Source organism: Cherax quadricarinatus, chromosome 69 (genome assembly GCF_038502225.1).
Source record: "Cherax quadricarinatus isolate ZL_2023a chromosome 69, ASM3850222v1, whole genome shotgun sequence".
Classification (NCBI taxonomy): Eukaryota; Metazoa; Arthropoda; class Malacostraca; order Decapoda; family Parastacidae; genus Cherax; species Cherax quadricarinatus.
The window spans coordinates 7,304,248-7,331,557 of record NC_091360.1 but is presented as its reverse complement, the minus strand read 5'-3'; the positions used below and the strand labels follow the sequence as shown (position 1 = coordinate 7,331,557).

The window sequence follows — 27,310 nt, the reverse complement described above, 5'->3', positions numbered from 1 at the left end:
CTCTTATGCATTTAATTCCAAATTAAAAAAAATACAAGAATTTTAGAAAAATAAATGGTGTAAAAAAAACTATAAACATTATGGAAATGTTAACAATGAATAATTTTCATTTATCCTCATTAAACTATGAAAACTTTTGTACATAGTTAAAATAATAAATAGAGCACAAACTATACCAACATAAGATAAACTGCCCACAGTATTTACCTCCTATAACGATACCTCTTAAAATGGAACCACAACTGGAAAATATTATTGTGAAATTGGCACCTAAACCCCCTCTTATAAGAATACTCCCATTCACGATTCACAATTTTGAAGGCAATTGCTTCGTATGGAGGTCCTGCTGTGAATTTGAGAATGGCAAAGTCTTTATTATCATCGCATGGAATGAGTTCGTACTGTGGTGTCTTGGATTTGTCAATAAGATCTGGGTAGAAGATATTAAACTTGTATCCCTGGACTATCTTGGGTGGTGGATTATCCATATCATAATGCGTCTGATTGTATTTGTTCCATTCAAAACCAGTGTGGACACGGTTGAAGTAGCGAGGTTTGCGAGGCCGGTACTTGTCAGACCACAGGAAGTGTTGAGTGTCCAATTTGGCTTCCACGCTGAACTGTGCTTCATCACTGAATGAGAAGAAAGACTGGTAAACATCTATTTATTGAATGAATATTTCAAAGTGAAAAAAACTTTTCACTAAATTTATTAAAGATATATAAGAAATATTCCAGTAAAAGGATGACAAAGCAGACATTTCAAGATAAATAATATGATGCATGTGGTTTGAAAAACTGACAGGTTGAAAAATAAGACAAGTTGGGGAATTCGACAAGTTGGAGAATTAGAATCTTTACTGTGGAAATGTTTCACCAGTCTAGTACAGAGATGAACTGTGGAAGATGAATACCCCAAACTAATCCTCATCTTCCATCATACATCTCTGTACTGGACTGAGAAAGTTGGTGAAACATTTAAACAAAAAAAAATTACCAAATGTTGCAAAAGTGTCTAATTTTTTAAGACAATGAACTGATTACAAGCAAGCAGCGAAGTTTATGGAAAACTGGCGACTGAATCAAGACAAAAAAAGTGGTTACAAGGAAATACTGTACTTTAATCTTGAAAATTTATTCAAGCTAAGTATTAAAAAAAAGCACCAAACTCACTCATTAAACATGAATATAATATAAATATTTAGTTCAGGTTTGCATATTTAGTAGCACAGCATAAAGGAATGGCCTGAGCTTGCTGCCACCTGCAGCTTGCAAGACTGCCATCCCCACGAGCCCCTTTGTGGGGCAGGGCAGATGGCGGACCAGAGGCCTAGCTTCTCCCTACCCAGGCCTGGCCACAGTCCCCATGAGGGCAGGGACTGTGGCTAGGCCTGGGTACACTTGGTCCCAAAGATGAGGGGGTACTTGTACTTCCTCCCATGGGAGACTTAGGTCTCGAGACACACCCCAGATAGGGAGCCAAGGCCGGGTCACCACTATTGGAAAAGACCCGGGCTGAGAGAATACCGGCGAATAAAAAAAAAAAGCACAGCATACATAACAAAATTTAGCATATTTAACCATAAATGATACTGAACCCAAAAATTTTGTAAATTTTAGTGAAAAAATGAAAAAAATTCTTGAAAATACTTGAAAGCAATTTTTTTTTCCTTTTTATCTTTCAATACTTTAGTACCGGTTGAGTGTTATATCAAAAAATGCTAGAAACCATAGTAAAACACTAAATATGAAGGAAAAAAGATTTATTTTTTGGTATAAGGCAGCACATGTAAATAACAATAACTAATCAGGGAACAGGTGGGGGTCTAAACCCAATGGAGAGTCCTAAAACTCACAGGGCTGTACTCTTTAAAATCCACTGATTAAGGCAAGAGTGTAAGCAATACACAATCGTATCTCCATCTATCAATGTTAATATACACGTATGGTGTAATTAATATTTGTGGTGTGAATATACTGCAGAGAATTCATAGTTTGGAAATTAGGAGATGTGGGATTACCAAACTATTATTCAGAGGGCTGAGGAGGAGTTGCTGAGGTGGTTTGGACATGTAGAGAGGGTGGAACAAAATAGAATGACTTCAAGAGTATATAAACCTGTAGTGGAGGGAAGGCAGGGTAGAGGCTGGCCTAGGAAAGGCTCGAGGGAGGGGTAAAGGAGGTTTTGCGTGCAAGGGGCTTGGACTTCCAGCAAGCATGCATGAGCGTGTTAGATAGGAGCAAATGGAGACAAATGTTTTTTAGGACTTGATGTGCTGTTGGAGTGTGCGCAGAGGAATATTAATGAGGGGATTCAGGGAAACCGGAAAGTACAGTGCAGGCACTCTGGAGGAGGGGTGTTAATGTTGCAGTTTTATAGCTGCAGTGTAAGTACGCGTCTAGCAAGACAGTGATGGAGTGAATGATGGTAAAAGTGGGTGGGAAACAACCAATGTGTTAATAAAAAAAATAATCTTTCCAATATAAAAATATAAAGTTTATTACAGCAAATATGCTGAATGTTTATTTATATATAATATATATATATATATATATATATATATATATATATATATATATATATATATATATATATATATATATATATATATATATATATATATATAATTACAACAGAATTACTACATCCTAGTATTTACTTCTTTTAAAACCCCATATATAAATACAGTGGACCCCCGGTTTACAATATTATTTCATTCCAGAAGTATGTTCAGGTGCCAGTACTGAACGAATTTGTTACCATAAGGAATATTGTGAATTAGATTAGTCCATTTCAGACCCCCAAACATACACGTACAAACGCACTTACATAAATACACTTACATAATTGGTCGCATTGGGAGGTGATCGTAAAGCGGGGGTCCACTGTATATCAAACAACCATGGAGACATTACACATCCCTGCCTAAGATCTACTTTTATTACTTCCCGTTAAAAGTAGGTCTTAGGCAGGGATGTGTAATGTCACCATGGTTGTTTAATATATTTGTGGATGGGGTTTTAAAATTAGTAAATGCTAGGGTGTTGGGGAAAGGGGTGGGATTAAATTATGGGAAATCAAATACAAAATGGGAGTTGACACAGTTACTTTTTGCTGATGAAACTGTGCTTATGGGAGATTCTAAAGAAAAGTTGCAAAGGTTAGTGGACGAGTTTGGGAGGGTGTGTAAAGGTAGAAAGTTGAAAGTGAACATAGATAAGAGTAAGGTGATGAGGGCATCAAACGATTTAGATAAAGAAAAATTGGATATCATACTGGAGGGAGGGAGTATAGAAGAAGTGAATGTTTTCAGATATTTGGGAGTTGACTTGTCAGTGGATGGGTTTATGAGGGCTGAGGTTAACCAAAGAAATGAAGAAAAAAAGGTGAGTGGTGCATTGAGGTATCTGTGGAGACAAAAAACGTTATCCATGGAGGCAAAGAAGGGAATGTACGAAAGTATAGTGGTACCAACACTCTTACATGGGTGTGAAACTTGGGTTTCAAATGCTGCAGTGAGGAGGTGGCTGGAGGCAGTGGAGATGTCCTGTCTAAGGGCAATGTATGGTGTAAATATTATACAGAGAATTCGGAGTGTGGAAATTAGGAGGTGTGGAGTTACTAAAAGTATTAGAGTATTAGAGGGCTGAAGAGGGGTTGTTGAGGTAGTCTGGTCATTTCGAGAGGGTGGATCAAAGTAGAATGACTTGGAGTGTGTATAAATCTGTAGGGTAAGGAAGGTGGGGTAGGGGTCGTCCTTGAAAAGGTTGAAGGGAGGGGGTAAAGGAGGTTTTGTGAGCAAGGGGCTTGGACTTCCAGCAAGCATTTGTGAGTGTGTTAGATAGGAGTGAATGGAGACGAATGGTTTTTGGGACCTAACGAGCTGTTGGAGTGTGAGCAGGGTAATATTTTGTGAAGGGATTCAGGGAAACAGGTTAGCTGGACTTGAGTCCTGGAAATGGGAAGTACAATGCCTGCAATTTAAAGGAGGGGTTTGGGATATTGGCAGTTTGGGGGGACTTCTAATGCTGTTGTATCTGAGTGCCTCTGCAAAGACTGATTATGTATGAAGTGAAACTGTTGAATGATGACGAAAGTATTTTTCTTTTTGGGGATTTTCTTTTTTTGGGTCACCCTGTCTTAGTGAAAGATGGCTGGTGCATTGAAAAAAATAAACTACAACAGAATCTATAGCAAAATTTAAGTTTATTAACAAATCGATCACTTCCCACCAAGGCGTGTGACCTCAGGGAAGGACATTTGCCACCACTCACTGCCTAACTGGCTTTCTAGAAGCACATACACATCACAATTCAAATGTCTCTTCTATTAATGACCTTTTAAAAAACAAAAGAACGATTTGAAGTTTTCACGTAGAATATAAAATCTTATTTATTACTATTCGGACAATACAACTGAATGAAAATGATCTCTGTGAGTAAATATAAAAATTTGTATTTCTATAATGTAAAAAAGCGTATTAAAAAAGAAAAAGTAGATGGGCATTTTTTTGCATGTTATCCAATGAACAGGAGTCTTAGAAACTAAAACTAACGCCAAAGATGATTTCTTATAAACTCTTAGAGCTTAATAACCTAATACCTTGTTGTAAGGAAAGAAAAGACTTACCAGATCATAGCTAAAATAATAATTATTAACTGCCAATTTAGTATTTCGCAGTTCTTTATAAACAAAGCATTCCATGAACTAAACCCAAGTCGTACATGTGTGGGCATGTTTTCAATTTTCATTTTGAATTCTGAAGGACTTGTGGTTTGGTCAGACACATGATTCACAGGGTGATTTGTTAATAATGATCCTGAATGGAACAAAATTATGTCAAAAGTTTTCTTGCCAAATTGTATGCTGCTCAGACACTTAACGTTGGTGCCAGAACAGCCGGGCTGTGGTTTATATGTTGGACTACGTGTGGCCAGCAGACAGTCTGATTTATCAGGCCCTGATCCACCGGGATTATTATTGGTATAATCATGGGGAAGTGCTAAACCCTTAGGATTATACAGCGCATGTGGGGGGGGGGGGAGATGGAAGGTATTCAAGATCAATTCAGGGAACTGGAGCACAGATCCAATTCCCTAGATCAAGAGCCCCTCACCAGCATCAAGGAACCTTCCTAGAGGGGTGATCTACCGGGAGGCCTGGTCATAGGCCGGGCCACAGGGGCGCTGATTCCCGGAATACCCTCCAGGTAGATTACAGGTAATAATGAACTGCTGTTAGAGCTAACAGTGTGTACTTAGAACACAAATAACTCGCATATAGGTGAATGAAACTATAATTAACAGTCCAGGTTGGACCGAAACGTTGTCATAGTTTCTTCCTCCTATGTGTGGGTTATTTGTGTATTTAAAAATGGTATGGTGATATCAATAAGATGTGGAAAAAGACATATACAGTTCAGGACATATATTAGAGGAATCATTGTGCCCTATGTGGCAAAACATTTCCTCAAATAAATGTCACGGACTTTACATAACTATTTTTTTCCACATATTTGTGTACTGTTCCAGTTATGGTATTGTGCCTTGTTCTTTACTTACCTGGTCATGGCCCGTTGAGCCTCTTGCTGCATTACTTTCTCCTCAGCAGTTAAGACACTCTCCACAGGTTGACCTGCGCCTATTACACGCTGTCGGGCCCAGGCCAATCGTTGTTCATCTTCTGTTTCGTCCACTACTACAGTACCGGGTTCCAGTTTATTTGGAGGGAATAACCGGGGAGAGTAACGCCCTGACACATATGCCGAGATAGACGAGGCAATTGCTGCATCACCCTCGCACTCGGAATCCCATTCCTCTTCTCTGCCTCTGTTGAGGGATATGCAAAACTGTATTTAGAAACCTAAACAACACATACTTAACTTATAAAGTATATAACAAAGAATCTGTCTTGGGATACTTCATGAACAGAGCATTTTGGAACCAATTAATTTCTTACAAATGCTGATCTGCAGATACTAATACTGCAAACAATCGTAAATTATATAAAAATAATTTATTAATTTTTCGCCAAATGAAATGAGAGAGATAAAGTGAGTAAATACAGTCAAATCCCCAATTTGCATATCTTACACTCCACAACTCAAATAAAAACCATATGATAAAAACCATATGAAAATACACCACAAAGTCACTGTTTATACCAAATACATGGTCAGTTTTTTTTCTCATTATACACTGCTTGCTGCAGGATTTTATTTATATAGTGCACACTTATTGCATAAACCCATTCTCTTATATCTAGGCCCAGATTCACTGCTCACAGTTTTCTGACTGAGCTGAGCTCACGTGTAGTACTATGGGACTACCTTGGCTTCAAAGCTGTAGTATAATGGGACTAACCCCGAAAGGGGTTAATAGGTCTTGTTCTTCTGCATTTCCTCTTATCTCCACAGGGAAGTGGCAAAGAATCCTTCCTCTGTAACCCATGCATGTCGTAAGAGGTGACTAAAATTTTGGGAGCAAGGGGCTAGTAACCCATTTGTCTGTATAAATTACTAAATTTAAATAGAAAACTTTCTTTTTTAGGTCTTCTCAGTCATTAAAAACAATGAACACAGCCCCACTCCACAAAGGTGGCAGTAAAGCAATTACAGATTGATAGCACTAACGTCCCACATCATAAAAATCTTTGAAAGGGTTCTAAGAGGTAAGATAAAACAATAAATTATAAATAACATTTTTATAATAATAAATTACAATCAACTGCCTCTCACGACACGAAGTCAGTCACACGACACTGTTCAGTGTACACTACAACCAGGCCATCTTCAGTGTCCCACGACACCCTTTTCATCTCAGTGTTCCACTACGGTCCTATGCATATCTCAGTGTTCCACTCCATCGTACGTCCCTCAGTGTCACACTACGGTCCTGGCCCAGTTCAGTGTAACACTCCAACCTTTTCTTCATGTAATGTCCCACTAAACAGCATCTGACGACTCCGGCCCACAGTTGATCAACGTAGACGGTGAGTCCACAGACATCACCGGTAGTCCAGTAAATCCTCTCCAAAGGCGGTTGACACACCGCTAGCCGAACACCATGCTGCAAGCTCACTGAATGCGGCCGTCAAGTAACTGAGGCCAACAGACTCAGTGAGCTGCGGTGAGCGGTTCTTCTAACGCCAGTAGATAGGTACGATTCGGTGGTCAGGTACCTACTGCATAGACGTGTACCCTGAGGAGTTCAGGTACTTAATGTTGAAGCCAGTAGACGTGTACCCTTCGGTGGTCAGGTACCTACTGCTTAGGTGTGTACAGCGAGGCGCTCAGGTACATAATATTTCTAAAGCCAGTAGACGTGTACCCTTCGGTGGTCAGGTACCTACTGCTTAGGTGTGTACAGCGAGGCGCTCTGGTACATACTGTTACTAAAGCCAGTAGACGTGTACCCTTCGGTGGTCAGGTACCTACTGCTTAGGTGTGTACAGCGAGGCGCTCTGGTACATACTGTTACTAAAGCCAGTAGACGTGTACCCTTCGGTGGTCAGGTACCTACTGCTTAGGTGTGTACCGTGAGGCACTCAGGCTCTTACTGCTCTAAGGCCGGCTCAGCAGCCCCCACATTGGGTTTGATGACGCACCCAGTGGTACTGCCGGCCGGCAGGTTAACTATTTAACCGCTAGTTTGGCAGGGGCCGCAACACCCCCACCACAAAAGGACCGACACACAAAGATCAATGTAATATGTATCCCGAACCGTCATCCCGGATATGATCGTCCAGAAATCATTCTAGATAATCATTATCCTCCCGGACAGGCCACTCATATATTACAAAAAAAGTAATTTTTAAAAGACGATGGTATTAAGATTTACTCCTTTTGTAATAAAGAGTTCGGGATACATAAATACACACATTAATATAAATTAATCTTTAATATATAAAAATCAACTATCTTTGGTCTAGAGGTATTTGAACTATGATATAATAATAATATGTACATGTTACTATAATAAATTATAATCAGCATTTTACTAAAATATAATTAATTGTCACCCACTTAGATATCGATCACTTGCACAACCCAGGGCAGCATGGGTTTAGAGCAGGTCACTTCTGCCTATCCCAGCTACTGGTCTACTATGACATGGTCCTGGATGCTCTGTAGGACAAACAAAATGAAGATGTAGTATACACAGACTTTGCAAAAACCTTCGACAAGTGCGATCATGGAGTAACAGTACACAAAATGCATGATAAAGAAATAACAGGAAAAGATGGTAGAAGGATCTATAACATCCTAACAAACAGAACACAAAGATTAATAGTACACAGTAAAGTAAGAGGCAGCTACAGTGAAAAGCTCTGTTCCACAAGATACAGTACTTGCCCCCATCCTGTTCCTCATCCTCATTTCTGACACAGAGATGTAAGCCACAGCACCATGTCTTCCTTTGCAGATGACACCCAAATGTGCATGACAGTGTCATCCATCGAAGACACTGCAAGTCTCCAAGTGGACATCAACTAAATCTTTAAATGGGCCACAGAAAACAATACGAAGTTCAATGAAGACAAATTTCAATTACTATACTATAGAAAACTCGAGGAAATTAAATCTGTATCAGTGTATAAAACAAATTCCAACCACACAATAGAGCAAAAAACTAATGTGAAGAACCTGGGACTGATAATGTCAAAGAATCTCAATTTCAAATATCACAACAATGTATCTACTACATCTGCTGGAAAAAATGATAGGATAGACAATGAGAACCTTCAAAACTAGGGATGCCAAGCTCATGATGATTCTCTTCAAATTGCTTCTCTCTAAGCTGGAATATTGTTGTACACTAATGGCCTCTATCAAGGCAGGTAAAATTGTAGACCTGAAGAATATACAGAGAACATTCATGACACACACAAGTATGATAAAGCACATAAATTGAAGTCCCTTGATTTGTACTCCCTGGAACACAAGCAAGAAAAATACATGATAATATACACTTGAGGAATTGTTAAATGTTGATGAAGATAAGGAAGCTGTGATATCGTGTACAGGGCAAGGGAGAATAACATCCTGTAAGAGTGTGGGGGGAAGTTCATGAGGTAGTGGGTAGAATGAAAGAGGGTAAGGCAGCGGGGATTGATGGGATAAAGACAGAAATGTTAAAAGCAGGTGGGGATATAGTTTTGGAGTGGCTGGTGCTTTTATTTAACAAATGTATGGAAGAGGGTAAGGTACCTAGGGACTGGCAGAGAGCATGCATAGTTCCTTTGTATAAAGGCAAAGGGGGCAAAAGAGAGTGCAAAAATTATAGGGGAATAAGTTTGTTGAGTATACCTGGTAAAGTGTATGGTAGAGTTATTATTGAAAGAATTAAGAGTAAGATGGAGAGTAGGATAGCAGATTAACAAGGAGGCTTTAGGAAAGGTAGGGGGTGTGTAGACCAATCATTTACAGTGAAACATATAGGTGAACATTATTTAGATAAGGGTAAAGAGGATTTTGTGGCATTTATGGATCTGGAAAAGGCATATGACAGGGTGGATAGGGATGCAATGTGGCAGATGTTGCAAATATATGGAATAGGAGGTAGGTTACTGAAAGCAGTGAAGAGTTTTTACGAGGATAGTAAGGCTCAGGTTAGAGTATGTAGGAGAGAGAGGGAGATAATTTCCCAGTAAAAGTAGGCCTTTGACGAGGATGTGTGATGTCACCATGGTCGTTCAATTATTTATAGATGGGGTTGTAAGAGAAGTGAATGCTCAGGTGTTGACAAGAGGTGCGGGGTTAAAAGATAAAGAATCTAACACAAAGTGGGAGTTTTCACAGTTGCTCTTTGCTGATGACACTGTGCCTTTGGGAGATTCTGACGAGAAGTTGCAAAGGTTGGTGGATGAGTTTGGAAGGGTATGTTAAAAGAAGAAAAAAGTGAATACAGAAAAGAGTAAGGTAATGAGGATAACAAAAAAATTAGGAGACAAAAGATTGGATATCAGACTGGAGGGAGAGAGTATGGAGGAGATGAATGTATTCAGATATTTAGGAGTGGACATGTCAGCAGACGGATCTATGAAAGATGAGGTGAATCATAGAACTGAAGAGGAAAAAAAGGTGAGTGGTGCACTTAGGAGTCTGTGGAAACGAAGAGCTTTATCTAGGGAAGCAAAGAGGGGAATGTATGAAAGTATAGTTTTACCAACACTCTTATATGGGTGTGAAACATGGGTGGTGAATGCTGCAACAAGGAGAGGGTGGGAGGGAATGGAGATGTCATGTCTGAGGGCAATGTGTGGTGTGAATATAATGCAGAGAATTCATAGTTTGGAAATTAGGAGGAGGTGTGGGATTACCAAAATTATCATCCAGAGGGCTGAGCAGGGGTTACTGAGGTGGTTCGGACATGTAGAGAGGCTGGAAGGAAATAGAATAACTTCAAGAGTGTATAAATCTGTAATGGAATGTAGGAGGGGAAGAGGTCAGCCTAGGAAAGGTTGGAGGGAGGGAGTAAAGGAGTTTTAGTGTGCGAGAGGCTTTGACTTCCACCAAGCATGTGTGAGTGTGTTAGATAGGAGCGAATGGAGACAAATGGTCTTTAGGACTTGACATGCTGTTGGAGTGTGAGCAAGGTAACATTTATGGAGGGATTCAGGGAAACTGGCAGGTCGGACGTGAGTCCTGGAGATGGGAAATACAGTGTCTGGACTCTGAAGGAGGGGTGTTAATGTTGCAATTTAATAACTGTAGTATAAATGTGCTTCTGGCAAGACAGTGATAGAGTGAATGATAAAAGTTTCTCTTTTGGGCCATCCTGCCTTGGTGGGAGAAGGCTGATAAGTTAATAATAATAATAATAATAATAATAATAATAATAATAATACACTTGTAAAATCTTAAGAGGAACTAGTCCCAAATCTGCACAAGAAAATCATTCCCCATTAAAGCAAAAGACTTGGCAGGAGATGCAACATCCCCCAAATGAAAAGCAGGGGTACCATTGGTATGTTAAGACACAACACAATAAGTGTCAGGGGCCCAAGATTGTTCCACAAGGCCTGGTCAAAGAAAGGGAGGTGGGGGAATTGACCCCTGAAATCCCTCCAGGTGTACCCTGGCTCAGTGGAATATGGCATGTTTGTTGAAAACAAAATTATAAATAGAGATAAACTGTAAAGAATATGTGAATTTACTCTTCTCTATCATTTCCACTTTCATCTTTGTCCTCCTCTTCCTCCTCCTCTTCTTCTTTACATATTTTGGATTCTTGCGAAGATTCATCACTGGATTCCACTTTTATTTCTGGCAGATCTTTGTTTTCAATATCTTCATCTTGTACTTCTTCCTCTTCTTTTACTCCTTGTTCTGCTTTGAGCATTTCCAGCTTCTTCCTGAGGTTGTCTCTGTGACGTTCGCGAAGTCTCGCTCGAGCTTGGTGAGCTGCGAGGAAAAAATTTGTTAATATCAGAAGCACAAAACTTACCTGCATTTAAAATGGTACAAAGGTAAAAATTACTCTAATGCAGAAGGATTCCGACTTATAATTGCAAACATCCACGCGTACAAATGGGGCACTTTAAAAATTTTCAACAGACGAAAATTGGTGCAAACGTGAAATACAACCATCTTTTGTACTACTGTTTTCTATGCAAAAAAAAAAAATTTTGTTTGTAATGTTGAAATATTAGAATGCAACTTAAAAAGATGAGGGGGTACTTATACCTCCTCCCATGGGAGACTTAGGTCTCGAGATACTCCCCAGATAGGGAGCCAAGGCCGGGTCACCACTACTTGGAAAAGACCCGGGCCAGGAGAATACCGGCGAATAAAAAAAAAAAAAAAAAAAAAAGTTAAACACTAGAATGCAAACTGTTTGCAGGCTGATAAACCAGGAATGCAACTTATCTGCAAGTTGACAAGTCAAGAATACACCTTATTTGTATTCAGAAACACTAAAATTCAACTTACTGCACGTTGAAAGATCAGGAACACAATTTGTTCACAAACTGAGAACAAAGACTGCAATTTGTTTGGAAATTAGGAACCTCCAGTACATAAAATCTGAATTAATCAGTGATGTTTGATAGGGTCACAATCTTAATGTGAAATGCCATTATTAAGAACCAAGATCTGAAGATGATGGTCAATATCATTACAGCCTCTCCTCACTTAGTGATGTACTCATTTACCAATGACTCAGACTTACGACGGGCTCTCTGACCAGTATGCATACCTAAATACGTATATTCGAGCTGATTTCCTCTGTTCTGTTTATTACAATATTCAGTACAGAATGACTTTGAGAGAGTATAAATCTGTAGTGGAGGGAAGGTGGGGTAGGGGTCAGCCTAGGAAGGGTTGGAGGGAAGGGGTAAAGGAGGTTTTGTGTGCGAGGGGCTTGGACTTCCAGAAAGCGTGCGTGAGCATATTTGATAGGAGTGAATGGAGACAAATGGTTTTTGATACTTGACGTGCTGTTGGAGTGTGAGCAAAGTAACATTTATGAAGGGATTCAGGGAAACCGGCAGGCTGGACTTGAGTCCTGGAGATGGGAAGTACAGTGTTTGCACTCTGAAGGAGGAGTGTTAATGTTGCAGTTTTATAATTGTAATATAAAGCACCCCTCTGGCAAGACAGTGATGGAGTGAATGATGATGAAAGTTTTTCTTTTTCAGGCCACCCTGCCTTGGTGGGAATTGGCCAATGTGTTAATAAAAAAATACTGTATAAACATTTAAAATATACCAGAAATGTTATAAATGGTGCAAAGGTGACATTAAAACAATATCAGAGATGGTTGACACAAACCCACTACCATTATATTATGCTCCTCTCTTAGCGACGAATTTGTTTACCTGCATGGTCGCAGGAATGGAACTCTGTCATTAAGTGAGGAGAGGCTGTATTTTCCATGGGGAACAAAAAGACAATTATTAGATTTTTTCCTCTTGTTAAGATAAAGATGTTTATTTCATTAAAATACAATGAGGTTGCATCTGGTCTTAGAGTTTGCATAATTATAGCTTTAGGAAACCATTATATTTCATAATCTAAAAACAGTCCATTATTATGTATAGCATTTCAGACCTTATGGCTTTGCACTGTCTCCAACTGATTTCCATATTTAAAGAAAAAAATTGCAGTTAGGTTTAAAATGTGTCTACAGTTTAATTTTACATTTTACCACATTAAAACGGCATGGTTCATGAAGAATTAAACATGTGTGCAACATCTGGGGATATTTATTTGCAGACATTTTGCCATCCAATTACATTATCAATACAAATTCAAGGACATAATGGGAAACTGTAGAACTATATATAAAAGATGAGGTAATCCATCCTTTAACCTTGGAGTTGGTGATGAGCACAGTAGTCTTCAATACTACTGTGATGAGAAAATCAGTCCCTCAGCCTTGGAGGCTGAGAGATTGATTACCTCATCTTTTGTATACAGTTCTACAATCTTTTCATTATGCCCTTGAATTTGTATTGATAAAGCCACTGGATGGTGAAATATCAACAAATAAAGATACCCAGATGTTGCACGTGTCTAATTCTTCATGTTGTGGGTACGTATTGTATACCATTTATGTACAGCATGGTTCATACCTTTAAGTTGCGACAGAAGGGATTCCCAATAACCAATGTCCAGGCCAGTCGTGGGCCCAGACAATTTGGCCTCAATATTCAACTGCAATTTATTTAGTTCCGAGAGCGACTTATTTTGAAAGACAGAGGACACATCAGCTGCTACTGCTGCATGAATACCCTGACGATGAGTGGTGGCATCTTCTATGGTGTCTCGCTGACGTAAACGGCGAAGCTCGTCTTGGACAATAATAGTCAAGTCAGTCCAATATGTTTGGTTTATACCCTGCGAAGAGAACAGCGTTGAAATGTCTAGTCAAAATATGTAACAATGAATCTCAACATAATCTCGTCCACTTAAGTAAAATGCAGTGATAGTGTTGAACGAGGGCAAGTGGAACTGAAGCCCCATCATTCCTATCAGCCCTCAGATAAAAATAACAGTAATAACACTCAGCTTTAAAATAAGTCCCATAAACCTCCTTTTCAACTAGAATGCCACACATTGGCCCTCTATACAAATACTGGAGTTGCTCCTGGTAAAAGGCAACTAATGTTGAGAGCTGCTGTGAAGAAAAAAAAAAAGGAAGTGCAGCCATAAGCTTAAACTGATCCATAGTTGAAGTTCAAGCAATTCTTAAACTGTTAAACCTCATTCCTTATTCTCTACATAATATTCACATCTTCTTTCAACAAACCAGCTGTATCCCACGAAGGCAGGGTGGCCTGAAAAGAAAAACAAAAGTTTCTCTTTCTAACTTTATTAATGTATACAGAAGAAGGGGTTGCTAGCCCCTTGCTGCCAGCATGTTAGTCACTTTTTATGACACATGGCTTACGGAGGAAGACTTCTGTTCCACTTGCTCATGGAGATAAAAGGAAATAAACAAGAACAAGAGCTAGTAAAAAAATAGAAGACACCCAGAGGGGTGTGCATATATACGCTTGTACATGAATGTGTAGTGTGACCTAAGTGCAAGTAGAAGTAGCAAGACATATCTGAAACCTTGCATGTTTATGAGGCAGAAAAAAGACACTAGCACTCCTACCATCAAGTAAAACAATTACAGGCTTCCGTTTTACACTCACTTGGCAGGACGGTAGTACCTCCCTCGGGGGTTGCTGTCTACCAGTCTACTACCCAGGTATCATTATAATTATTAGTATTAGTGTTATTACAGCTTCTCCTCACATAGACATGTCCTCGTTGACCGACCACTCGAACTTATGACCAGCTTTCCAACCAGTATGCAAACCTAAGTAATGTATATTAGAGATGATTTCCTCTATTCTATTTATTACAGTATACAGTACACTACTGTATGAACATTTAAAAATACACTAGAAATGTTATAAATGGTGCAAAGGTGACATTAAAAAAATATCTAAAGATAGTTGACAAAAACCCACTACCAGTAGAGTGTGCTCCTCACTTAATGACCAATTCACTTACTGACCTACTTTTAGGAACAGAACCCCATCATTAACCCTTTGAGGGTCGACAGGCCCTCTCCGAAACTCGTTCTCAGGGTCGGCCAAATTTAAAAAAAAAAAAAAAATATTTTTTCTTATGAAAAGATAGAGAATCTTTTCCCGATCATAACGACACCAAAAGTTTGAAATTTGATAGAAAACTTACGGAATTATGCTCTCGCAAAGTTAGCGGTCTCGGCGATGTTTACGCATCGGCGATTTTGCCCACTTTGAGCCCCATTTTCGGCCAATTTCACTGTACTAGTCGACAAAAAACATGAATATTTCGCTAGAACTCCATTTTTTCTATCGAATGGGTGCAAGAAACCACCCATTTATAAATTCAACTATCCAGTACAGTGGTCAGAACTTAGCAATTTTGCCAATTTCACACAAATTTCAAAAGATGACAATTTCGGAATAGGGTCCAGAATAAACAAGAAAGACATTCCTGGCACTAAAATGACATTTCCTCTAGTCATTAGTCACGTCTCAAGGCCCCTCTTATATTCTTTTGCTTTCCACTTTGAATTTTTATTCTCACAAAAAATATAAGATTTACTGTTATGCAGACTACTGCATTAGTGTAAAAAATGGTATAAATATTATTGGTGCACTTGTGAAAGAATATTAGACTCACCAGTTGACGTGTATTGCACGCTTGGCACGATTTGTTTACTTTTGAAGTTTGGTAAAAATCGAACATTTCTGCTACTTTGAGCTCAATTTCAAGGCACCTTTCATTGTAAAACCAGTCAAAATCATCTCAATTTCAGTAATATGTCTTCCATTCTATAAAATGAGACCAAGAAAACTAGAATACAACAATAAATACCATACGAAAATACACTGCAAAGTCGCTGATTTATTAAAAAAAAGTGGTCAAAGTTTTTTTTTTCTCATTATGCACTGTGTGCTGCAGGATTTTTTTTAGACTGTGCACACTGACCACATAGACCCATTCTTTCATATAAAGGCCTACCAGCTTTCTCCCACTAGATTTGAGGCCGCTAGAATTTATGAGTACTAGTACGTCAAAAACCCCTACGCGTAAGACGTACTAGTACGACGAAAACCCTCAAAGGGTTAAGTGAAGTGAGGCTTTATTATTATTAAAGTAATTGCAACATTTAAGAAGGCTATGCTTTACAACCATACAAACATATAGCTATTAACAAAAAATTTTCTTTACCAAAAATTTCAAAACTCCTCCACTTTGCTGTCTCTTATTGATTCTGTTTTTAACTCTTCTATCTTTTACCTAATTTGCATTCATCATTATTCACATGAGATATAATTAACAAAATGTTAACTCTAACGAAACACAGAGTGACTTTACCTCTTTTTCTAATTGCATGTATACTTTAATGTCCTCCAGAAGGTCTTCTAGATCCATAAGTGTAAGTCCTGTCAGGTGGGTGTATGGTTCATGCATGTCCACTGCCGATACATCACCTTCTGAACTTACATACTGAGCTAGAAGATCAATTGGCTTAGCACGTCCATCCTGAATTCGAATTTGTGAACGAAGCCTGTGATGATGTAGAATGTTTTTATTACTGGACAATGGCTCAAGATAGAGTGCAAAGTAGTGTAAGTTCGTTTAATAGTACTGAATAGTCTAGCCAAAGCATTACAATTTTCATTCCTTATGTGAATGAATTCTAGAGAACAATAGCATGTTAAAGATTTATGAAGTTTTGTAGCATTTAAAATTATAATGGAATACTACAATGAATTAATAGAAACCCACTGAATTCAAAGTAGTGCAGTTCATAGCAAAGGTGCAAAATTACAAATACCATAATATTACATATAAATTATATAAACAATTGACACATTATAATTACACTTACCTAGCTTGCTCAAGTTGAAATTGGTCTTCTTGCTTAGAAAACTGTGAGAACTGTGCTGCCTCCCTTTGTCGCTGTTCCAGCTCCATCATTTTCTCCCTCTCTAGCCTCTCCAATTCTCGCTCTTGACGTCGCTTCTTAACCTTCTCCAGCTCCATTCTATTCTCATCCATCTTTTCACGATTCTGCTTTTCAATGTCCTCTCTTAAAAGTAAATAAGAGAAAACTTAGATTTTTTTTTTCCCAACAAGTCGGCAGTCTCCCACCGAGGCAGGGTGACCCAAAGAGAAAGAAAATCCCCAAAAAGAAAATACTTTCATCATCATTCAACACTTTCACCTCACTCACACATAATCACTGTTTTTGCAGAGGTGCCCAGAATACAACAGTTTAGAAGTATATACGTATAAAAATACACAATATATCTCTCCAAACTGCCAATATCTTAAACCCCTCCTTTAGAGTGTAGGCATTGTACATCCCATTTCCAGGACTCAAGTCCGCTTATATAAAATAACCGGTTTCTCTGAATCCTTTCACTAAATATTACCCTGCTCACACCCCAAGAGATCGTCAGGTCCCAAATACCATTTGTCTCCATTCACTCCTATCTAACACGCTGTGTATCCATAAACAGGTTCACCAACTTACAAATGAACTGCGTTCAAAAATGTTCAACATACAAATGAGGTGTTGCAAAGAAAATAACTAATCAAAGGATGTTTATGCTTCACAGATATCCATATTAAGAGTCCTGTTTATAAGTGCATACATGTATAACTTGGTGTGTTTGTAACTTGAAATTATAAATATAATCCTGTTATTTTTAAACTACAATCCACAGGATGGATACGGGGCACATAAATAAACTGTAAGAGAATTATCATAAAATTTTTGGAACCAGTAAACCTGTATAGATCATTTAGAATTGCAAGGGAAAGGTAAGCTAGATGGTGGAGGTGTTAAGTAAAGGTCATTGGCAGAAAGCAGGGTACTCACAGCTGATCTAGAAAATGACAGTCAGTTGTGAAATCATAATGAGTCTGCTGGCCTTAGAGAGATCTGGTTCTTAGGCCTTCAATATGTTGACTCCAAAGAATAGTGAGTCTACATTAAAGATGGTACCATCTAGAGCAGAGAGTAAATAATGTACAAGGAAAATACAATAGTCCTCGCTAAAATGAAATTTTTTAGCATATCGGCCATCTTCCACCAAGGTAAGGTGATTCCAAATTAAACACATTCACTGCCATTCATTCAATGCCTGTCTTGTCAGAAATGTGCTGACATCACAGTTCAGATCCTCCCTCTGAACTGCAGCATCCTCACCCCTTCTTTAGAGATGAAGGCACTGCACTTCATGCCTCAAATCTGACTAACTGGTTTCCTCTGAATTCCTATATAAATGTTACCTTGTTCACACTCCAACAGCATATCAGGTCATAAAACCTTACCCCACCTAGTTCCAACCCCTACTGGGACAACCCCTAACCAACTTATCATACTCTTAATATTGACAGGACTGAATGCTTCTCTCATATAATTATTATAACAATTAATGTACAATGAAACTGGTAAATCTGTTTTGTTTTAAGGCCATACCTGGAGATGTCAGTGAGGCCTTCCTTTTCTAATTTCTTGTTCCACACAAATGTATCGAGTAAGTTATTATCCCCATATGGGTTATCTGCATTTGTGAAATGAAGGTATTCACTATCCCAACCCATCTTCTCCTTTCTTTTCCTCTCCTTGGCTTCCTGAGGATTAAAAAAAAATGTTGTAGAGCAGACGATAAAAAAAATTTAATGTGCAGTTACCATTGATTTAATGGATTAATGAAGGATAAGTGGACAGCTGGTGATGACCAGTGTGATGGATGAATATGAGAATGCTTTACAGTAACCATAACAATATGGGATTTTTCTGTGACTAACAGACCTTGTCTGCTGTTTCCTAATCATACGAGGAATCAATGTGCTCCGTAAATATCATAATTACTACCACTCCAAATCATCTGACTCAGGAGATTTAGTCCTGTATTTCCTGTTAAATCAAGGTCCATGAAATCAACTATTAACAGTGTGAATCAATTTATATAATAGAGAATTCTGCATCTGGCACTTTGATAATACTGAAATGTTATTACAGTCTCTCCTCACTTAATGACAGAGTTTCGTCCCTAAGAGTTGGCTGGTAAATGAACTGGTCGTTAAGCGACCAGTGGGTAGTGGATTTGTGTCAACCATCTTTAAATATTGTTTCGATGTCATCTTTGCAGCATTTATAACATTTTTAGTATATTTTTAAATGTTTATACAATAATATACTGTATATTGTAATAAACAGAATACATGAAATCAGTAGGTTGGTAGACAGCAACCACCCAGGGAGGTACTACCGTCCTGCCAAGTGAGTGTAAAACGAAGCCTGTGATTGTTTTACATGATGGTAGGATTGCTGATGTCTTTTGTCTGTCTCATAAATATGCAAGATTACAGGCATGTCTTGCTACTTCTACTTACACTTAGGTCACACTACACATACATGTACACATTTATTTATACACACTCATCTGAGTTTTCTTTGATTTTATCTTAATAGTTCTTGGTCTTATTAATTTTCCTTTTATATCCATGGGGAAGTGGAATAAGAATCTTTCCTCCGTAAGCCATGCGTGTTGTAAAAGTCAACTAAAATGCCGGGAACAATGGGCTAGTAACCCCTTTTCCTGTAAAGATTACTAAAAAGAATAAGAAGAAGAAAATTGTCAAAGTGGGAAGTCTGAATGTGCGTGGATGTTGTGCAGATGATAAGAAAGAGATGATTGTGGATGTTATGAATGAGAAGAAGCTGGATGTCCTGGCTTTAAGTGAAACAAAGCTGAAGGGGGTGGGAGAGTTTCAGTGGAGAGGAATAAATGGGATTAGGTCAGGGGTTTCAAATAGAGTTAGAGCTAAAGAAGGAGTAGCAATAATGTTGAAGGATAAGCTATGGCAGGAAAAGAGGGACTATAAATGTATTAATTCAAGGATTATGTGGAGTAAAATAAAGATTGGATGTGAAAAGTGGGTTATAATAAGCGTGTATGCACCTGGAGAAGAGAGAAGTGTAGAGGAGAGAGAGAGATTTTGGGAAATGTTGAGTGAATGCGTGGGGAGTTTTGAATCAAGTGTGAGAGTAATGGTGGTTGGGGATTTTAATGCTAAAGTGGGTAAAAATGTTATGGAGGGAGTAGTAGGTAAATTTGGGGTGCCAGGGGTAAATGTAAATGGGGAGCCTTTAATTGAGCTATGTGTAGAAAGAAATTTGGTAATAAGTAATACATATTTTATGAAAAAGAGGATAAATAAATATACAAGGTATGATGTAGCACGTAATGAAAGTAGTTTATTAGATTATGTATTGGTGGATAAAAGGTTGATGGGTAGGCTCCAGGATGTACATGTTTATAGAGGGGCAACTGATATATCGGATCATTATTTAGTTGTAGCTACAGTTAGAGTAAGAGGTAGATGGGAAAAGAGGAAGGTGGCAACAACAAGTAAGAGGGAAGTGAAAGTGTATAAACTAAGGGAGGAGGAAGTTCGGGTGAGATATAAGCGACTATTGGCAGAAAGGTGGGCTAGTGCAAAGATGAGTAGTGGGGGGGTTGAAGAGGGTTGGAATAGTTTTAAAAATGCAGTATTAGAATGTGGGGCAGAAGTTTGTGGTTATAGGAGGGTGGGGGCAGGAGGAAAGAGGAGTGATTGGTGGAATGATGAAGTAAAGGGTGTGATAAAAGAGAAAAAGGTAGCTTATGAGAGGTTTTTACAAAGCAGAAGTGTTATAAGAAGAGCAGAGTATATGGAGAGTAAAAGAAAGGTAAAGAGAGTGGTGAGAGAGTGCAAAAGGAGAGCAGATGATAGAGTGGGAGAGGCACTGTCAAGAAATTTTAATGAAAATAAGAAAAAATTTTGGAGTGAGTTAAACAAGTTAAGAAAGCCTAGGGAAAATATGGATTTGTCAGTTAAAAACAGAGTAGGGGAGTTAGTAGATGGGGAGATGGAGGTATTGGGTAGATGGCGAGAATATTTTGAGGAACTTTTAAATGTTAAGGAAGAAACAGAGGCAGTAATTTCATGCACTGGTCAGGGAGGTATACCATCTTTTAGGAGTGAAGAAGAGCAGAATGTAAGTGTGGGGGAGGTACGTGAGGCATTACGTAAAATGAAAGGGGGTAAAGCAGCTGGAACTGATGGGATCATGACAGAAATGTTAAAAGCAGGGGGGGATATAGTGTTGGAGTGGTTGGTACTTTTGTTTAATAAATGTATGAAAGAGGGGAAGGTACCTAGGGATTGGCAGAGAGCATGTATAGTCCCTTTATATAAAGGGAAAGGGGACAAAAGAGACTGTAAAAATTATAGAGGAATAAGCTTACTGAGTATACCAGGAAAAGTGTACGGTAGGGTTATAATTGAAAGAATTAGAGGTAAGACAGAATGTAGGATTGCGGATGAGCAAGGAGGTTTTAGAGTGGGTAGGGGATGTGTAGATCAGGTGTTTACATTGAAGCATATATGTGAACAGTATTTAGATAAAGATAGGGAAGTTTTTATTGCATTTATGGATTTAGAAAAGGCATATGATAGAGTGGATAGAGGAGCAATGTGGCAGATGTTGCAAGTATATGGAATAGGTGGTAAGTTATTAAATGCTGTAAAGAGTTTTTATGAGGATAGTGAGGCTCAGGTTAGGGTGTGTAGAAGAGAGGGAGACTACTTCCCGGTAAAAGTAGGTCTTAGACAGGGATGTGTAATGTCACCATGGTTGTTTAATATATTTATAGATGGGGTTGTAAAGGAAGTAAATGCTAGGGTGTTTGGGAGAGGGGTGGGATTAAATTATGGGGAATCAAATTCAAAATGGGAATTGACACAGTTACTTTTTGCTGATGATACTGTGCTTATGGGAGATTCTAAAGAAAAATTGCAAAGGTTAGTGGATGAGTTTGGGAATGTGTGTAAAGGTAGAAAGTTGAAAGTGAACATAGAAAAGAGTAAGGTGATGAGGGTGTCAAATGATTTAGATAAAGAAAAATTGGATATCAAATTGGGGAGGAGGAGTATGGAAGAAGTGAATGTTTTCAGATACTTGGGAGTTGACGTGTCGGCGGATGGATTTATGAAGGATGAGGTTAATCATAGAATTGATGAGGGAAAAAAGGTGAGTGGTGCGTTGAGGTATATGTGGAGTCAAAAAACGTTATCTATGGAGGCAAAGAAGGGAATGTATGAAAGTATAGTAGTACCAACACTCTTATATGGGTGTGAAGCTTGGGTGGTAAATGCAGCAGCGAGGAGACGGTTGGAGGCAGCGGAGATGTCCTGTTTAAGGGCAATGTGTGGTGTAAATATTATGCAGAAAATTCGGAGTGTGGAAATTAGGAGAAGGTGTGGAGTTAATAAAAGTATTAGTCAGAGGGCAGAAGAGGGGTTGTTGAGGTGGTTTGGTCATTTAGAGAGAATGGATCACAGTAGAATGACATGGAAAGCATATAAATCTATAGGGGAAGGAAGGCGGGGTAGGGGTCGTCCTCGAAAGGGTTGGAGAGAGGGGGTAAAGGAGGTTTTGTGGGTAAGGGGCTTGGACTTCCAGCAAGCGTGCGTGAGCGTGTTAGATAGGAGTGAATGGAGACGAATGGTACTTGGGACCTGACGATCTGTTGGAGTGTGAGCAGGGTAATATTTAGTGAAGGGATTCAGGGAAACCGGTTATTTTCATATAGTCGGACTTGAGTCCTGGAAATGGGAAGTACAATGCCTGCACTTTAAAGGAGGGGTTTGGGATATTGGCAGTTTGGAGGGATATGTTGTGTATCTTTATATGTTTATGCTTCTAGACTGTTGTATTCTGAGCACCTCTGCAAAAACAGTGATAATGTGCGAGTGTGGTGAAAGTGTTGAATGATGATGAAAGTATTTTCTTTTTGGGGATTTTCTTTCTTTTTTGGGTCACCCTGCCTCGGTGGGAGACGGCCGACTTGTTGAAAAAAAAAAAAAAAAAAAAAAGCTCTAATATACATTATTTAGGTACGTATACTGGTCAGAGAGCCCGTTAATAAGTCCAAGTGATCTTTAAATGAGTATGCCATTAAGTGAGGAGAGACTGTATTATATTAAAGAGAAAGTGTTAAACCCATAAGGGGTCATTGAAAACTTGGAAAATCATATATGATCCAAAGTAGGGAAGAGTAGCTCTAAATCCTTGAATTGAAGCCTTCAACACTAGCAACAAGGTACCCCTCTTCCTCCCCTTGAAGGGTACTGTAATGGAAAAGCAATAATAGCAAAAATTAGGAGCTGGTTAGTAGAGCAATCTGCCAAGTAGGGTCACTGAAGCTAGTTTCTTGGGTAACTTTAATAATAGATTAGACAAATATGTGGGTGAGAAGGGTTGAATGTGAGGCCCTGCTAAATATGGGCCAGTAGGCCTGCTGCAGTTTCTCTATTCATACATTCTTAAGATGCAAGTACATATACCTTCTTCTGGAGTCTACGTAATCTTTTTTCCGCTGGCGTTTCCATCAGTTTCTTGGCTTTCTTTTGCTTTATTTTGTCCTCCTTGGCCTTCTTCCTTTCCTCTTGTAGGCGCTGCAGTAACTTGGTATCGTCTTCAGAGCTGAACTCGTCAAAACTTTCAGATGAAGTTGATGAAGATGAAGATTTCCTTGACCTTTTGATATCTTTTTTGTTGCTTTTCTTGTATTTAGATTTACTTTTTGATGACAAATCCTCAGAATGGGACACAAATCTATGACTCTCTCTGTAATTATAACTGCTGATCTCTCTTGATCTAGACCACTGCTTTTCCCTTCCTTGACCTAAAGATTGTACCTGTTTCTTTTCTCTGTCAATTAAGTGTGACCTCTGTCTTTCTCTCTCTATTGATCGTGATCTCTCCGATTTTCTGCTTTTATCCCTGTCCCGTGACCTTGATCTATGATTTTTCTTGTGATCCCTGCGTTCTCTGTGTCTTGATGAAGATCTTGAACGTGAGCGCCTGTAGTGCACGCTCTCTCGAGAACTGGATCTTGAATATGATCTGCAGAAATACAAGTTATAAAATGTTTCGTGAAAGTAACAGTAGCACAATTCATCCTAACAAAACTTTAATTATATAAGTACTGTTAAGAATACTATTATCGATTAAAAATATTATTGCTGAATTAATTCTGCATCCTTGAAGTTTTATATGAAATTACTCACTAATATGCTGAGACTTCAAGAAATAACCCAAAAACTTAGGTGTCAAGGGCATATATGTATGGTAGAGGAAGTAGTCACATATTGAAAAATATATAATCTAGTTAAAATGTTACAAAAATTCATGATATTGCTATGCTCAGTAGTGTCTAAAAGACATCCATTGTAACCCCTGCAACCCTCTCTTAACCCTTTCAGGGTTTCGACCGTACTAGTACGGCTTACGCACCAGGGTTTTTGGCATACTAGTACACCTAAATTCTAGCGTCCTCAAATCTAGTGAGAGAAAGCTGGTAGGCCTACATATGAAAGAATGGGTCTATGTGGTCAGTGTGCATGGCATAAAAAAAATCCTGCAGCACAGAGTGCGTAATGAGAAAAAAAAACTTTTACTGTGTTTTTGGATTAAAACAGCGACTTTGCACTGTATTTTCATATGGTATTTATTGTTGTATTCTAGTTTTCCTGGTCTCATTTTATAGAATGGAAGACATATTACAGAAATTGAGATGATTTTGACTGGTTTTACAAAGAAAAGTACCTTGAAATTGAGCTCAAAGTAGCAGAAATGTTTGATTTTTACCAAAGTTCAAAAGTAAACAAATCATGCTATGCGTCCAATACACGTCAAATGGTGAGTCTAATATTCTTTCACAAGTGTGCTGGTATTATTTATACCATTTCTACACTAATGCAGTAGTCTGCATAACAGTAAATCTTCTATTTTTTTGTGAGAATAAAAATTCAAAGTGGAAAGCAAAAGAATGTAAGAGGGGCCTGGGGATGTGTGACTAATGAACAGAGGAAATGTTATTTTAGTGCCAGGAATGTCTTTCTTGTTTATTCTGGACTGTATTCGGAAATTGTCATCTTTTGAAATTTGTGTGAAATTGGCAAAATCGCTAAATTTTGACGACTGTATTGGATAGTTGAAATCGGTAAATGGGTGGTTTCTTGTATTTATTCGATAGAAAAACATGGAGTTCTAGCGAAATAGGTATGATTTTTGTCAACAAGCACACTGGAATTGGCCGAAAATAGGGCTCAAAGTGGGCAAAATCACCAATGCGTAAACATCGTCGAGACCACTAGCTTCGCGAGAGTATAATTCCGTACTTTTGGTGTCATTATGATCGGGAAAAGGTTCTCTATCTTTTCATAAGAAAAAATAATTTTTTTTTTTAAATTTGGCCGACCCTGAGAACAAGTCTCTGAGAGGGCCTGTCGACCCTGAAAGGGTTAATACTACCACTTACAGGATAAGCATGGCATTGCAAAAATTTTTCTGTTAGATTTATCCCTGTGATAACTACATTGGCTGGAGTTACCTTTGCTATATTATACATTTATATTAAACCCTTAATTTAGTATAGTAAGAGGGAAAAGTGGGTGGCTGGAAAATGTAAATTGTGGACAGAGATGAGATTTTCTTCATAATCATAACAATAACAAATAATTCTGCAACAAACAGACTTAGCTGTTACCAAATCAAATGAGACTGCAGGTTTCATCAGGACCTTAAATTCCAATATTAACCTTGACCTAAAATGCTTTCTTGATAGTTGTGACAGAACCCACAGGCACAACACCAGACACAAACATCTCTATGACATTCCCCGTGTCCGACTAAACCTTTACAAAAATTCAATGTATGTCAAAGGCCCTAAAATCTGGAACACCCTACCTGAAAATTCCAAAACTGCAGACACATTCATCACCTTCAAAACTACCATCAGAAAACATCTTATCTCCCTGATACACCCTGTCAACTAATAATACGAATACCACCTGGTGGTTAACACTTGCACTCACTCACCCATTTGACCATAAACAGAAATATCAATCTCAATCTCAAAATAATGAATCTTAACTAGTCAAAAGTTGGCCTGTGATACTCCAATACTGAAACTATGTATAGTGCCAAAACAAAAGCATTCACATTGCTAAACTCACAACTAGTATTTAGTCACTTAGCCATAATACCAACTTATCTCATAATTCTGTAATATTTTAAACCTAAGATTTAATATAAGTCTGTCCGAAATGCCTAGCCATGCTAGGCGTTCTAGTGGTACACTCTGTAATTATTATTTTACTACATGTAAACCACACAATAACCAAATTCTGTAAACTCAGCATTGTAATACTTATAGAGAATAAAGTTTGAATTTGAATTTCAAGTCTATTAAACTGAGGGCAACTGGAATATCATATATATACTGCATATTTAAGGTACACAACACAATAACTCTCATGAAAAAAATAATTTAGAAGAATTGTAGGTCTGTTCTAGATTAAGTAATATGTAGATTTTGTATATATAGCATAACTATGCTGTTGAGTAATACGCAATACTGCACAACATAGATTTAACACAACCTATATGAAGGTTTCAGTCAGGAGTTTTAGTAACCCAGGATAACCCAACCAAGCCAATTTAATTAGTGTCTGGTTTGTTTCCATTGGGGGATCTTTAATCTCCCCCAGGATGTGACCCACAAAAGTCCATTAACACGCAGGGACCTACTTAGTGCTAGGCGAGCAGGGACAACTGGTGTGAAAAAATAAATTACATGGCCTAACATTTCCACTGGTCCGGGGATCGAACCCAGGTCCCTCAGTGTGTGAAATGAGACCACTAACAAACAGATTATAGTTATGAGGGAAGAGCTAAACCCACAGACGTCATAGAGGTCTGGGGAATGGGATGAAATCATGCGTGATCCGAGGAAGTGAAAGGTTAAGAGCCCATCAGCAGCATCAATGCACGTAAGGTGCTCGTCACCACCCCTCGTCTTTCATGTTTTACTCTTCTTATTCACAAATTCACTACCTTTTCTTCTTTTTCTTGACATCTTTACGGCTTGTTCGTTCACGAGACTTATCACGATCACTGCCCATCACTGCCGTTCACAGCAACTCGAGACAATTTCACGAGTAACAACAAATACGTTTGTTGTTGTTGGGTTTTAGGGCGGTGAGGGTCTTGGGGCCGTATTGAACCTTCCCTCCGCGGCGTCCGGACTCGCTCTAACATGAACCGGTCACGCTCTTAAGTACCTAAGTTTATTCAGGTACAGACACCTGGAGTTTACCCGGAGAGAGTTTCGGGGGTCAATGCCCCCGCGGTTCGGTCTCAGATCAGGCCTCATGGTGGATCAGGGTCTAATCAACCAGGCTGTTAT

General features: G+C 38.6%; 1 protein-coding gene across 1 annotated transcript; it reads right to left on the bottom strand.

The window, feature by feature from the left end:
* On the bottom strand, positions 1-27,117 carry cactin (cactin, spliceosome C complex subunit). The gene is made up of 9 exons (XM_070099832.1): positions 26,959-27,117; positions 23,403-23,964; positions 18,484-18,638; positions 16,885-17,085; positions 16,368-16,560; positions 13,577-13,841; positions 11,159-11,405; positions 5,563-5,829; positions 1-633 (listed from the first exon to the last, which is right to left on the bottom strand). The coding sequence occupies exons 1-9, from the start codon at positions 27,024-27,026 to the stop codon at positions 204-206; spliced, it is 2,388 nt and encodes a 795-aa protein (XP_069955933.1). The 5' UTR covers positions 27,027-27,117; the 3' UTR covers positions 1-203.
* Between the last annotated feature and the right edge of the window lie 193 nt (positions 27,118-27,310).

Coding starts and splice junctions, on each gene's coding strand:
- cactin (XM_070099832.1), bottom strand. CDS start 27,026: ATGGGCAGTGATCGTGATAAGTCTCGTGAACGAACAAGCCGTAAAGAT. Junction 17,086..18,483: donor GGCCTCACTGACATCTCCAG/GTATGGCCTTAA, acceptor TTTACTTTTAAG/AGAGGACATTGAAAAGCAGA. Junction 11,406..13,576: donor CCTTCTGTCGCAACTTAAAG/GTATGAACCATG, acceptor TTTTCCTCGCAG/CTCACCAAGCTCGAGCGAGA.